Source organism: Carex rostrata, chromosome 15, assembly GCF_964058835.1.
Source record: "Carex rostrata chromosome 15, lpCarRost1.2, whole genome shotgun sequence".
In the NCBI taxonomy this organism is placed as follows: Eukaryota; Viridiplantae; Streptophyta; class Magnoliopsida; order Poales; family Cyperaceae; genus Carex; species Carex rostrata.
The window spans coordinates 1,370,251-1,384,713 of record NC_135932.1 but is presented as its reverse complement, the minus strand read 5'-3'; the positions used below and the strand labels follow the sequence as shown (position 1 = coordinate 1,384,713).

Sequence of the window (14,463 nt, the reverse complement as noted above, 5' to 3'; positions counted from 1 at the left end):
TGAGTAACGTTTTCACATCAATTCATTCGCTTTTTTTGAGTTGTGGGAAGCAGAAGGCTTCGCTCGGTAAATTCGATCTAAAAGGGTACAATGGGTAAATGAAAAGTCTGACAATACTTATCTATAGAAAAATATTAATAGAGCTGAAAGGTATATTAGATATAATAAAGAGTGTAAGGGTAAATAGAAAAATTAAAAAGTTTTGAAAGGTAAATAAGAAATTAACCCTTTATCGAATCACTAGTGACATTTGTCTTGTATAGAATTATCTGAAGTCTAGAAAGTTTCTAGTGTCCAGATTGGATCAAATTTTATGTCAAGCCAAGGATGTAGACTCCAATCAAAAGAAAAAGACTAGTGTTTAGCAACTTTGTTCAGCTGCACAGCATAGTGTACATATTACGTCGACATATTTTTCGGTTAAGCTTCAAATAACTATAGAAATTATGTAATTTCTATTTGCGCCGAGAGCCCGAGACAGCAACATAGCTTAGTCTATCGTTCTGTAGCTATTGTCAGGTGCTTGTTAGTTCGAATTCAAATCCCCTAAAGTAACTCTTTGAATCCGGACTGTTCGAATAAAACCCTTGCATTTCACCCAGATCGAATTGGCCCAGATTCTAATTAGACGGCCTGATCTAAACTCATAATTTGGTTTACTTGAGGAATTCACATCCTCTCCAATACCTGATAAGGGAATCTTTTACAATTACTATATCTGAAACGTTCTTTTTAACTTGGCACAAATCTCAAAGCCCAATAATACTGCCGCAATAGCGGCCCAACTACCAAACTGGTTGAAATTTAATCTCATACCGTACCGTAAAGTGAGGGTGATCCTCTGCAATAGGATACGGATTCTTACTTGAAGGGATCCAGACCCAGTTTGACAAAGCTAAGTAATAACTATTAACACACACAAAAACTAACAGATAACTGCCCAAGACCATAGATAAAAAGCAGAAAAATAGATAATAATTATTTCTTGCATTCTGCATATATGCTTGGTTCTTTTTGTTCCAGAAAAATGTCCTTAAAAACAATATTAATGCTAACACTCTACTACTGCCAGCCGCCGTATTGTTGCTGCTGCTGATTTCTCATGTTATTGGGTCCACGGCCAGGTCCTGAAGCTCCATACGGACCACCTTGTGGATAGTTAGGACCGCTACCACCATAGCCGCCAGCACCGCTACTGCTACCTCTAGGTCCACCAGTGCCTGACATACCACCACTGCCATAAGGCGGAGCTCCGCGGCTTTGAGAAGGATATGGGGCATTGCCGTAACTTCCTCCTTGGCCTCCTCGATTAGGGTTATAACTACCACTGGCATTCGCACCCTGTGGATATCGGCTGGGACCACTGGAGGGACCACGAGGCTTACCGTAGTGGTGGCTTGGCCCACCAGCAGCCATTGGAGGTTGGGACCCATGCATGGGCTGATTCAGGCCGGGCCTCATCGGAGGGTGTGGCTGGCCCGACTGCTGGATAGGGGGCAAGCGGGTGTGAGGAGGTGGGTGGCTCAGCTTTTGCCGTTTAGCTGCCTCCTCTTGCTGCCTCTGCTGCTGACGCTTTTTCTTCGTCTGAAATTCGTGTGATGATTCATACTTCGGAAGGCTACAGTATTAGAGGGCAAATATGTAAGGAATTCTCTCTTCTTTTGTTTCTTTTCTAGAAATACACAAGGCATAACAGATGCTAATTCTAACCTTTTAGGGTCGCAAGGTAGTGGATCAGTCCAAAAGTACTCTGCATCAAGCGCATCTTTTGCACAGATTCTCTGTTATAAAACAATTGGAATAAACAAAACTCTAGTCAATCAGTCGTAGCAGGACCGACAAATATAATTCAAAACTTACATAATAAAATTACGAACCCTCCCTAAATTATAATGCATATCAAACATTGCAACTTTTGGTCCTGAAAATAAACTATTTTTTTATCGACAAAATATATCCATTACTTCCAATGTAAAAATATATCCAACATGACAAAGTAAACTGCAACAAGCATTTCCTGGACTCAGACAATTCATGTAATATCTTGGATGACATAAAACTTTGTACTTGGTACAAATCTCAATCCTTGTTTACTAAGATGGAACTCTTGAACATGCAAACACTAGGGAGTAGGGACAAATGCCAAGAGCAAGAAGGTAATCCAAAGAGAAAATGTAATATATTTCTAGTATAGAAGTAAAGAGATGTATCACTGTCTTAAAAAGAAAAAAAGAAAAATTATTAAGGTTTACTTACATTTTCAGGATCAAGGGCCAGCATCTTCTCTAGCAGGTCCAGTGCAAAATGGTCAAAACTGCCAAACAAGAAAGAAGATGAAAGTTCCATGCAAAAAATAACAAAAACCATGCAAGATGAACCCACAAATTTACGGTTACTTACTGCTTAAAAACCTCTTTGATTCGTCTTTTCATGGGACGTGCCGGCTTGAAATTGTTGTACCAGGGCATTTTAGTCACACCTGGCCAATTGCTCTCATCGGGGGTCCCACACAACTCAAATATCTTGCTCAGCTGCTCCGGCTACATGCATGGAACAAAACTTGTATTGTTACTGCTTAAACTCCAGTTTCTTTTTCCAAGTAGTCTTCATAATTTCAGTAAAAAAGGGCGAGAACTGTGACATTATCAGTAGTTAACAAGATGCACAAAAGAATGATATAGAAAAAAATTTACCTCATTCTTTCCAGGCAAAATAGGCTTTCCATGGAGTAATTCAGCAAAAATACAACCAACTGACCACATGTCAACTTGAGGTCCATACTTAGTGCTTCCAAGAAGCAGCTCCGGAGGTCTATAAAATAACAGACGATAATTATATAGTGCCAGATGCGCTAATAATAAGAGCAAATTAAAGTACCAAGATCAAAATCTTGAAGTGGGAGAAGATTACCTGTACCAAAGAGTGATCACACGATTCGTGAGGTTTGCATTTTGATCACCAGAGAATGACCTTGCCAGGCCAAAATCGGCCAGTTTCAAATTCCCCTCGTTGTCAATAAGAAGATTAGACCCTGCTCAAAAAAAATTGAAAGTTAACATGCAACAAACAAATTTGCATACAAAGAAACAAGGATAGAGGAAATATTAAACTGACAAGAGAAATCAACATGATTCGAACCTTTAATATCACGATGGAGCACTTGGTTGACATGGCAATAATGAAGACCAGTTAGAAGTTGCCTCATGTAACACTGGAAAATTAAGTAGTTGTTAAGACAAAAGAAAAAAGATACAACATTCGCAGGGATTGTTTTGAAGAGGCAAAAAGGAGTTCGGTTTTGTCACCTTAATCTGAGGAATGGAGAATCGCATCCCAGGCCTATCTGACAAGCCAGTAAGGTCATGATCCATGTATTCAAAAACCATATAGATGTTCCCTTTGTATTTGTTGCCATCAGCTGGTAGTTCAAGTAAATACAAGCGAGTCATGATGAGTTCACAATATCAAAACAAGACTATAGATTTTTAACTTTATTATGGGATATATTACCCGGTCTGCCTTGTTCATCCTTTTCTGGACCTGAAGAAATTCGGGAACACAAAAATAAGACATTAATCAAAGGAAGTTTGAAAATATAAAGTTAAAGATCAATGATACACCTGATTAAAGACGATACATTTTAGTCTCAGATAATAAAAAAACTATGACCGATTCTTTCATGGGTAAACCTTTCTATGTTTGCATGGGTAGAAATCCTTGAATTCTGGCCGATCAAGAATCAGTAAAAACTCCATACTAGTATACACATCATTAAATTCAGACCTCTTGAATCATCATGGTATTTCAGAGACCGAAATTGGTCACTTTTTAACGAAAACGAGAAATAAGAAAAGTGGAATCAAAGTTGCATATTATAAAAACTAGGAAGTTCAATCCATTGTCTGTGAACCCACCACACATGCATTCACAGACACTTATGAGGTTCGCAAACAATTTCCACGAACTTTTCATTTTTAGAAAATTCTCATCTCGGTTCCCGTTCCAAATAACTTTTCTTTTCATAAATTGAAGGATAATTAATCAACAACCAGCAGACAAAAAGGAATAATTCAAGAGATGTGATGGAAACCTGGAGAAGTGACAATCTCTTTCAGCTGAATAACATTTTGATGATGCAGCTTCTTCAGAATCTTGATTTCACGAATTGCAGTTATTGGAAACTACAAATAATTCAAAATCTGATAATTCAATTCCTAAAAAGGGTTTGCTGAGAGAAGATAAGCATGAAACAAAGAAAGATGTGCATACTCCTTCTCTTTCATTATCCATTCTAATTTTCTTTAGTGCTACTATTTCTCCAGTTCTCGTCTCCTTCGCCATATAGACTTGTCTGCATGCAAAAGCCAGCAACTCAATACTTTAAAAACTTCTATGATGGAAGACTAATCAAACATTTATTCACCAATGAAAAGCCTCATCTCATATACTTTAAAACTAGTTGAGCAACTTTTTAACAAGTAACATTATAAGATGGAAAGACAAATACAAATACCCATTGCTTAATAAAAAAAGCACCTCATCTAGATCTGATCCACATGTGATATGTCAATACTGTTCATTAGCGTAACCGAAACAAAGACAAATTACATCTTGTTAGACAAGTCCGAGACCAAATTCTCCAGTTAACAGTTAAGCAACCAAATAGCCTTTTTCCAACAGAGTTCTCTGGATCAGAGGAGTACCGTTAGCCGATTAAATCTAAAACTTAGCTTAATTTAAGGGGATAACAGGGTTTTACTTACTTTTTCCCCACAAGTTCTGTGCAATTGCACAATCAATCAGGATAATACCTCCTAAAGTTTAATTTCTCATAAAAAAAGGAATCTTAAAACCAAACAAACAAGTAGAAAATCAAATCAAGCAAGCAAGGAATCCTAGGAAAAGTTAACCAGTAGACAAACCCGTAAGTGCCTTCACCAATCTGTTCCAGTTTCTCAAAGCAATCAACGCTACGAGATCCCCATGCCGGGACCTCGTCGAGATTCAGCTGCCCTGGACCCGCAACAGCCATCTGATCTCAGACGACAAAATTGGAAAACCTATCCATTAAACCGAAAAAAGATCCGTCAATTAGGGTTAACCGAAGGAAAGGTGACACACAAAAGAGATGTCCAATACGAAGAATTGCGAAATAAAAAAAATTACCAGAGAGAGCGATGGATTCAATCGGAGGCTCCGAGCAACTTAGACCGGGAGAGGAAAGTAGGAGGGAAACACAAGAGGCGTCTTGATGGGAAGATACGGCCGAGTCGATTAGAGAGGTTTTAAGAGGCGGTCCCTACCTTCTATATATATAACGCCTGAGTCCTGCAGCCTGCTACCTTTGAGTACACCCGTCCGATATAGATCGAAGGAACTGGATCAGATATTGCTTTTCTATTTTAGGAAGTATTAAAATTAATACTGCTTTTCTATTTTAGGAAGTATTAAAATTAGTATTAATTAGCATGTCAGACCAATGTTTTTAACTTTTTATGCAGTATGAGGTGGTCGATCAAATATTGCTTTTCTAATTTAGGAAGTATTAATATTAGTATTAATTAGCATGCCAGATTAATTTTTTTAAATGCAATTTCGGTATGTGAAATCACCGCATACTGCATATATACTATATTTGCGGACTTATATATGTGGTATATATCTAAATTTTTTTCTTAATTAATTAGCTTAGCTGACGAATTAAATACGTACTGATGAATGAATTAATTACTCATTTTCTGATAAGGAATAAGAAGGGTTTTAGCACTAGCACCCACACGCAAATCACAAAAATCAGAATTAACATAAGAGAAATTGCTCAATTAGTAGCAAGTAGGAGTGTTAATGAAATTGTAAATAATTAATACATAACGACGTGGTAGGATTGTAGGAAGGAAGGGGTCAAGGGAGAATCCATCGGTCCACAATTCTCAGGCCCGCTATCATTTATTAATAAAATAATGAATGTATTGAAGAAGGAAAGAAACCGTCTGGTAAAAATATATAATCAATGTATTTTAGTCCCACGTCGTCAAATTAAAACAAAAGCATATCGGCCAGGAGCCTATAAAATTAAGCAGAGTTAGGGGTTTTGGGGACAAATACAAAAACCAAATTACTAGGGGTGCGTTTGAATGAAGACTTAATTTAAATTTGAGATAGTAATTAACTTAATTTTTGACTGAATTAGTAGATTAATATGTTGATCTATAAAAGACAAACAAAAAATAGTCTCTTTTTGCTAACTCAAACACATTCAAACATAGGATAGTAGTTGAGAATAATTGCTAATTAATTTGAATTAATACTATTTTTTATCTCATCCAAACAAACCCTAGGTGAAAGCCCGAATAAGGATTTAGAATAGAATTTCGGATTATATCCAATTTCAGATCCATATTAGATTGTACGGAACCAAATATTTCACCGAACAGATAATTTCTATTTTGCAACTAAAATACGTATATACTGAATTTTAATACACAGTGTCAGACAATGTATTAAAATAGCTCAAATTGAATTCTATTTTGTAAAAAATATTACAAAACACTAAATTTTACTGTTTTAAATTTTATTTAATATTTTTTACGTATTTAAGAGAACCATAAAATGATAGAAATAAGGGTGAAAAATAGTGATTTTGTATCTATTTAAAAAATAGTAATTTTAAAAAATATATATAAAATTTGATTTCTTAAGTACATTTTAATATGAAAATCAAATTAACTGTTAAACTATAAATTAATATAAAAATGGGAGATATAACTGACACACAAAAAAAATGAGAGGTACCCCGCTGTAAGTAAAATTGCTTGTATGAAAATGTTTACGTTTGACATTGATTGTTTGGATGGATATACTGTTTGATCTTACGATATCCTTCCGAACTTTGGAAGTAATATAAATAGATCATCTTTTAAAATTTAAACGCAAGACAAAATAAAGGAACACAATCATTAGTTATCTCTTAAATGTAGATTGCTTGAGAAGCAAATTTATTTACTCCAAATGATAAAAAAATGGTAAGAATTTAAAAAAGTTAGATACATGTACATGTTCTTCGCGAATATTCAGTGCAAAAATGCAGCTGTATTTTCATCAATTTATTAGAATAAAGTGTTAAGGACTTAAGGTTAATGTCTTCCCGTTGTAATTTTTTTAGTATCACAACCACAGGCTCAATCTTGCGCCTCATTCTCATTGCATTTGTTTCTTCATTAACATTTTTTTTTTTTTTTGCTTCAACTGCGCAAAAGAGTAACTTGCTATTGATTATTCTCTATTGTTACTAAGATCTTCTTCATTACATGTACTGAAACCATATTGATTTATGCAACATATAAAAAAAGGTCGACTGTATGCAAGCAAAAAAATAAAATAAAAAGTTGGCAAAAGATCAATTAATTCTTTTAACATTTGGCCCCCAAATTTGGATGTGTCAACTTGAATTTTCCTGATCAATTATCTTACTGTCCAGTGTGCATCCAAAACTAACCAAACCAGTATATATAATCAGAAATTGTGTCAGATTCAACTCTCAATGCCAACAATACCATTATTCAGTTCGTTTTGCTGTTTCATGGACTTTCTTTTAGCCTCCTGTTTTCTATCATCAACAAAAGAAAGAAAAGACTTAAGGCTACGCCCTGACCGAGCACTTGCTTGACCCGATGGATCCTGCTCATCAGGCGGGACATACCGGATATATTCCCGAAGCATAATGCACAGATACACAAGCAGCGCTATGACACATGCTATCCCACAAAGTAGGAATAATCCCTTAAAGCTATCAAAATGAAGTCGATTTGCCTCAATGTCTGTTTGGGCCTCAGAGCTACATGCAGCACTTCTGGTAAGCCACTTGTCGTGTATTTTTTGGAGATCACCATTCTCGGAGAGAGTTAGTATAGCAGTTGACATGTCAATGGCTAAGGGTGAATCCCTCGGAAATGCCTAAAATGTTTTAGAGAGAGAGAGAGAGAGTCCTCAGCATATGTACAAGTATACATGTATAGATTAAATGCCAGATTTGCTTTCTGACACCAAAGTGAGCAACCTAATTCCGATTTTTTTTTTATCGGTAGCATAAGCGAATAACATAATTTCAGTAATACCCAATTTCGGACCATTTTGTTTTAAACCACAACTGTTAAATAATTCAGGGTTGAAATCTGCATGTTGAAAACGGCTCTCATAACACAGATTTCGACCACTGAATAATTCAACGGTTGTGGTATAAAATGAAATTGTCCGAAATCGATGGTATATCTTTAATTTTTTTTTTTTTGGTACAGGACCTAATTAGTAAGATTTCAATTGCCAACAGGATCACCACATGTGGTAATGGGGTGCAATGTTAAGGTTATGACATAATCTATCTTTTCTATACGACATAACTACATAAGCATGGTTTTGATGATATAACATACCTTTATTGATGCAGTATGATGACTTGGCATGAACTGTTATGTTCTTCTTCTTTTTAGATTGTTGGTAGAAGCATGCACTATTATGTTCTAACTTGAGATATAATATGCATGCCTTTCTTAACCAATTTCACTTTACATACACTGACAGTTATTTTTGATGCATCTGTTATTTGGTGTGTGAGATATAATAACAACTATCACAATAAAACACCAATTGTAAATAAATCCCAGAGCTTGGTAGCAAATAATCACATACGTGATATCACTCAACCAAAAACCAAATTCAGGCAACACAAAGTGGGTTTATACCTTATTAAAACAATAATAAGAATAAAATGATAACAACAGCTTAAAATATACTTACAAATCCCCACCCAGTGCGTGTAAACTCTGACCCGACAACTTGAAACTGACAATGAGAACGTAAGAACAGCTCCACATATGCCATCTCGTCAACAATAGCAGCGACGCCCCCATTACTGGGCCCAGCCTCAAGAGCATTTAAATACTGCTCGGGTGATGTCAGCTTTACTAGCCGATCTCGGGATATCCCCAACTCCTCGACCATGTAATTCTTGGCAAAAGAGCCGGTTTGGTAGCCAATGGGGTCATTGGAGGCAGCAAGAGACTCAATCCCTTGAATGGGGGAGGAGAGCTGCTGCACTGTTAAAATAGAGGTAAGACTTGCTGTGTAGCTTGACTGGATTATTAATACTACAAATAGCCAGATGAGGAGTATTGCTCGGCCCAATGTGCTGACTGTGTTTTCTCCTGTGTCATTAAAGGGAGAAGAAATATTAGTTTAGCCAGGTGCTTAGCCATCCCTATGATTTTAATTTTTTTAATTATGTATATTGTAATTTGATTTAATTTTCTTTTTGTTTTAAGTTTTTTCTTTTTTATAGTTTAGTGTTAGCCCCCCTTATAAAATATTAAACGCGTGCTTGTAGTCTAGTGGTTAGAATATCACACTGTGGTATTCTATGTTTCTGTATTTTAGGTTTCAGTCTCTCCAATCTAAATTTTCTAGTCCCACCCGTGTAATATATGACATAAAGAGGACAGGCTTTTGATGGGATCAAGCATCTGAATTTAAATACCATTTACTATCAGTGTACCTTGCGATACTGGTAGCTAATATGAACTACTCATAATTAAGTAAAACTAAGATTATTTTAAATTCCAAATGAAAGAAAATGAGCCGAACTTGTTGTATGCAGCTATGTTGCATGGTTGCAGATACGGTGATACGGTAATTTTTAAAAACCAAGGATACGATACGTCTATTATATATATTATTTTATTTATATTATTAACTCATAATACATAAATTAAATATAAAAAATTCTTTAATTTTAAAAATACTCGATATGATACATAGCATATTTTTCAAAAGTGATGCACCACATAAAAACGGTTAATGGAAATAAAAAATATTATTATTTTCAACAAAAGAGAATATAATAAGAAGATGGTGTGGAAGTGTATCCTCTGCGGAGTCGTAAGCTGCGGAGCTGTGCGGAGGTTTTAATCTGGTCCGTTCGTTTTTGATCGGACGGACCAGATTAGATCTTGTCTGAATTGAAACAATTCTCAAAATTTAAACTAAGAACTACAGAGATCTCTGATCTGGTCCATCCGATCACAAACGAACGGGTCAGATTCAAAGCTCCGCAGCTTACGACTTTGCAGAGGATACGCTTCCGGACCAGGCTTGCCTCGGCAGATTCAACGAATTGTTGATCTCCTGTGGCAGCTTAGAAAAGACACACTCATGGCCTACTAAATTATATGATTATATCCCCGTGATTCCATGTGCAGACTTTTAAACACACCAGATGTTCACTTAAAATCACCACAGACATAGTTTAAATATATATTAAATATAATAGATACAAGTTTCTAACAAATAAATGAAAAATGGTGCAGTGGTTAAGACTTATGTTGAAGCTGCCACGGAGCCTTGGTTCGATTCCTGCTGATTTTGGCATGTGGTTCATGCGCGTCACAGCGCTGGTGAATGCGCGGTGCACAGTGTGGTCCATGCGTATTCTGACCGTATCCTAACGTGTCAGAGCCGTATCAATACGAGTCAAACCGTATCGGAGACTCTATCAATAGATTCAGTCCTGACCGTATATCCTAACGTGTCAGAGCCGTATCAATGCGAGTCAAACCGTATCGGAGACCGTATCAATAGATTTAGAATATGCCACACCTAAGTCGATACGTCAGCTGGCGTATCTGTTACGTATCAAGATCTTATCGGGCGCGTATTAGTATCGGATACGGGACCCATTTGAAAGTATTCGAGTAACATAAGTATGCAGTAATACTACTGACAGACCGGTAGTCTGGGAGAAGGGTAATTTGGCTGTTTTTCGGTGTTGACAAATGGTTTGACTTTGAATTTGAAATATTTAATCTGTATTCCTAAGATGTAAATTATAAAACTAACATAAGAATGTAATACAATTTGATTGTAGTGACTCACTGTGTGCAAAAAACAATGTTGAGAAGCTGAACCTGCAGTTCATCCAAAAGAAGAAGAAAATGAAAATAAATCTAAAATTGAAATAAAAGAAATTGAACAAAAAAACTAATAACTTTATTGCTTATTTTTAGTATTGGTTTTTACTTAATTAATCAACAAAAAGAAAACAAAACTTACCAGAAAATTGTGCCAATTTGCTTCTTCGGGGGCCCACGAAAGTCCTCATTGAACCTATGCTCCAAAATCCATACAACAATACCAACTACTATAAAAGACACGCCAATAACACACCACATTGCTAGAGTGAATGGTTGCAAGAAAACCCAAGCATTTGATTTTTGTCTTTTTACCGGAGCCAAAACCACCAAACCCGAATCTATGTATGGTTGTGTGAAATCCACTATCTTGGTCCGGTACTTGGTTATTCCTATGTCACCTATTGCCGCATCAAAATACTGTAACATATATATTTCAGTTAAAAATGTTAATACTTGGTAAAATTTAATGTTCCGGGCTACTTAACTGATATATAAAGAAATATACCTTTAGCACACTAAACTAACGGTGTGCTATTATTTAAAAATGTCTCAAAACTGTTGGCCACAAGTAAGATAAGTTGAAAAGTCCGAAAGTTATACATATAGATGATATGAATAATACTGACCAAATATCATGAAATAAAAAAATATCCACTACAAAGAAAAAAGAAAGAAATATATCGAGCTTACACTGGATCCAACATTGTTGCAAAGTTTTGTGTAATTAGGGTTCTTCTTTCCATTTCCAAATGGCACAAATTTGTATGGTACTGGGTAAGGAAGCAATTCAATAGCCTTGAGAAACACATCCACACAATATCCCTTGAATGTACCAGTAACTTCATCATATGAGACAAACTCCAAAAAACTAACCCGATCTGGTACGCCAATTTTCAGCTCACCACTGCTCGGAAAAACCCATCCACGTGGCCTTCCTACCACACCACCAGGCCAAATTACATCATACAACTTTTGTTCAAAAGGTAAGTTTGCTGGTTTATCGTACAATTTTTCAGGCGGTACCACTGACAAACCAGAATAGTTTGACCAAAACCCGATTGTACGCCAACCCGTACCTACAATGTTTAAGATATCATACGAGGGGTGTATTAACTCCCCATCAATATTGAACATTATTTGACCTGTTACCCCTGTAAAATTAATATTTTTTATCTCATCAAGCAATAATTTTCCTTGATCAAATTGTCTCATTGCCTCAATATGCAAGTTCCCATCTTTGTCGTCCTTGAATCTCGACTCTCTTGAAAATGCAATCTTACCTCCTTTTTTAAGAAATCTTTCCAAAGCCCTTGCAATGGTCCATACAGAATCATATGCGTATAATCCATAGGTGTTAGCATTAATTGCAACACCATTCTTATACTTCTTAGTCAAAGTACCCCATCTAGATATTAACCCGCGCTTGTAACTTGAATCGGCTGTATGTTGTCGTAGTGCTATGACCCCTTGAAGAGAATTCATAGTGTCACTTTCAAGAGGGGCCCGCAAATCTAGCACTGACATTAGCCAGTCAGTTGCAATCCACACATACCCATTACCGATCATTTCCAACTGCTGAGCAACTGAGAAAATTTCAAGGCCGTAAGAATTTACATGGACGACTATAACCCTGGATTCCATCAAGTTGACCTTGACCAAAGCACCTAAGATATCATCCCGGACAGCTACAGGTGGAAGCCGGGCCCGGTATGAGATTTTGCACCTTTTTTCAGCCAACTTGTCATCAAGTGCCGCTATACCGTTCCGGCCATATTCATCATCAGTATACACTACGGTGACTAGCTTCCACTGGTATAAATCGACTATAGAGGCTACAGCTGCCATCTGATACAAATCACTCTGAGTGGTACGGATAAAATAGGGGAACTGGATAGAGGAGATGGTCGGATCGGTTGCACCGAAGGAGACAAGCGGGACCTGCAACTCGTCAGAGATGTGAGAGATTATATGTGCAATTGTCGAGCTTTGCGGGCCCACTATGGCCACTGTCTTAGCCTCCATAAGTTGCAAGGCTATAGATGACACAATATGAAAAAAAGAAAGATAAAATACCAACAAGTAACAGGTTTTCTAATTCTGGCAAATATGACAATATTCAATAAAGGCTGAAGATAGGATTTCATAAAACAAATTGACATCTTGAGTAATATGATTCTTATAAAAGAGTTCGGGAGTAATTGATATTAGTAACAACTAATGGAGTTAAATACTGGTACGATACCGAGACATCACAGGGACCAACACAATACCAGTAAAACAAAAATAAATATTTTAGAATAAAAATAATATAATTAAATGGAGGTACCTTCAAAAATGCCAAGAAATCCACTACAATTACTATTTCTTGTGGTGAGCACTAATTTGGATCCATTTAAAATATTTGGATCTGAATTTATATCTTCCACTGCAGCATTAATAGCCACATTTGCAGCTTCTCCAATTGAAGAGTTGAATGTGAAGATAGCACCAATGTTGATTATAGACGGCCTTGAAGTTATATTTTGGCAAGAGCCATTTGAAAACAGAGAAAAGATGAGGGTGCAAATTGAAAAAACTGCCAATTTCATTTTGGAAGAGTTAGGAAGCATCTAAGCAGTTAGTAGAGCCTCTTTTCTCAAATAATGGCCAAGTTTACTTCAGTTTCGATAAAGGTGGCGCAATGAAGAGCAATTTGCTGAGAACAGTACACTGGAGTACTGTCAAAATTGAGAGAGAGAAAAGTCAGGCTCAAGGTGAAACTAATTAAGAGACCTGGATGAAAAACCATGGGGTATTGACAGGTTTAACCAAACTGTCGTTATTACTAAACCAGAATTCAAATAAAACTCTTTAAATGAACTAATTTAGCTTGTAAGAGACAGTATAGAAAAACTAAAATATATAGAGAAATTAACTGTCAAATAATCTTTTGAGATTGAAAGGGAAAAAAAAAGGGAAAATTTCTAGTGTACCCATCAAAACTTTTAAAATTGCCAATTTCCCCATTAAAACAACTTAATATCCAATATACCCATAGAAATTTAACTTTCTTTCTTCCATCCCCTTTTATTCATTAAATCTATTATTTAATCTTTTCAAAATTTAAAATGACATATATACCCTTCCTTTCAAATGATGAAAATGTCCTTAGAAGTTGAAAACACCATTACCCTTAATGAGATCACAGAGCAACATTGTTCTTAATAATTGACCGCATTGAAAAATTACTCCAATTCTTTGAGACAGGAAAAAAGAATTGGTTTAATCCTTAATGAGGAGCGGAGGCCTACTGCTAGGCGCGGCAAAAATAAGGGTACTGGTATGGTACCGGTTACTGACTGGTACCGGGTTCTGACTGGTACAGGGAAGTGGTTGAGTTTCTGTTTGTTTCACTTTGATGGGGTTGCTCTCGCAGAGAGTTGTAACACTGCCTTAAGGTAGTACTAAATTGACAGCCACTATCAATCTTTTCAAAGAAAAAAAAGGAGCGAAGGCTTTGACA

At 36.3% G+C, this 14,463-nt stretch overlaps 2 protein-coding genes across 4 annotated transcripts; both read right to left on the bottom strand.

Moving 5' to 3' along the window:
• Nucleotides 1-955: 955 nt before the first annotated feature.
• LOC144566456 (cyclin-dependent kinase C-2-like) lies at nucleotides 956-5,308 on the bottom strand. Of its 3 annotated transcripts, XM_078316481.1 has the most exons (14): nucleotides 5,167-5,234; nucleotides 4,764-5,060; nucleotides 4,537-4,686; nucleotides 4,270-4,351; nucleotides 4,091-4,181; nucleotides 3,511-3,540; nucleotides 3,306-3,418; nucleotides 3,139-3,211; nucleotides 2,911-3,031; nucleotides 2,694-2,811; nucleotides 2,401-2,540; nucleotides 2,257-2,314; nucleotides 1,711-1,781; nucleotides 956-1,618 (listed from the first exon to the last, which is right to left on the bottom strand). In XM_078316481.1, exons 3-14 carry the CDS (start codon nucleotides 4,539-4,541, stop codon nucleotides 1,063-1,065), a joined length of 1,458 nt encoding a protein of 485 aa, XP_078172607.1. In that variant the 5' UTR covers nucleotides 4,542-4,686; nucleotides 4,764-5,060; nucleotides 5,167-5,234; the 3' UTR covers nucleotides 956-1,062. The 3 variants fall into 3 exon arrangements, with proteins under 3 accessions (XP_078172607.1, XP_078172605.1, XP_078172606.1); XM_078316479.1 differs by lacking the exon at nucleotides 4,537-4,686 and having other exon boundaries at nucleotides 4,923-5,060; nucleotides 5,167-5,308; XM_078316480.1 differs by lacking the exon at nucleotides 5,167-5,234 and having other exon boundaries at nucleotides 4,923-5,060.
• A 1,965-nt stretch (nucleotides 5,309-7,273) lies between these two features.
• LOC144566453 (glutamate receptor 3.1-like) lies at nucleotides 7,274-13,856 on the bottom strand. The gene is made up of 6 exons (XM_078316472.1): nucleotides 13,288-13,856; nucleotides 11,652-12,994; nucleotides 11,101-11,378; nucleotides 10,924-10,955; nucleotides 8,794-9,200; nucleotides 7,274-7,953 (listed from the first exon to the last, which is right to left on the bottom strand). The coding sequence occupies exons 1-6, from the start codon at nucleotides 13,568-13,570 to the stop codon at nucleotides 7,531-7,533; spliced, it is 2,766 nt and encodes a 921-aa protein (XP_078172598.1). The 5' UTR covers nucleotides 13,571-13,856; the 3' UTR covers nucleotides 7,274-7,530.
• Between the last annotated feature and the right edge of the window lie 607 nt (nucleotides 13,857-14,463).

Excerpts from the sequence above, each read along its gene's own strand:
- LOC144566453 (XM_078316472.1), bottom strand. The coding sequence starts at position 13,570 with ATGCTTCCTAACTCTTCCAAAATGAAATTGGCAGTTTTTTCAATTTGC. Across the intron at positions 12,995-13,287 it reads ATTTCTTGGCATTTTTGAAG|CCTTGCAACTTATGGAGGCT; the intron begins GTACCTCCATTT and ends TGTCATCTATAG. Across the intron at positions 11,379-11,651 it reads GCAACAATGTTGGATCCAGT|TATTTTGATGCGGCAATAGG; the intron begins GTAAGCTCGATA and ends TATATGTTACAG.
- LOC144566456 (XM_078316479.1), bottom strand. The coding sequence starts at position 5,032 with ATGGCTGTTGCGGGTCCAGGGCAGCTGAATCTCGACGAGGTCCCGGCA. Across the intron at positions 3,032-3,138 it reads GCTCCATCGTGATATTAAAG|GGTCTAATCTTCTTATTGAC; the intron begins GTTCGAATCATG and ends TTTTTTGAGCAG. Across the intron at positions 2,541-2,693 it reads TTTTGCCTGGAAAGAATGAG|CCGGAGCAGCTGAGCAAGAT; the intron begins GTAAATTTTTTT and ends CCATGCATGTAG.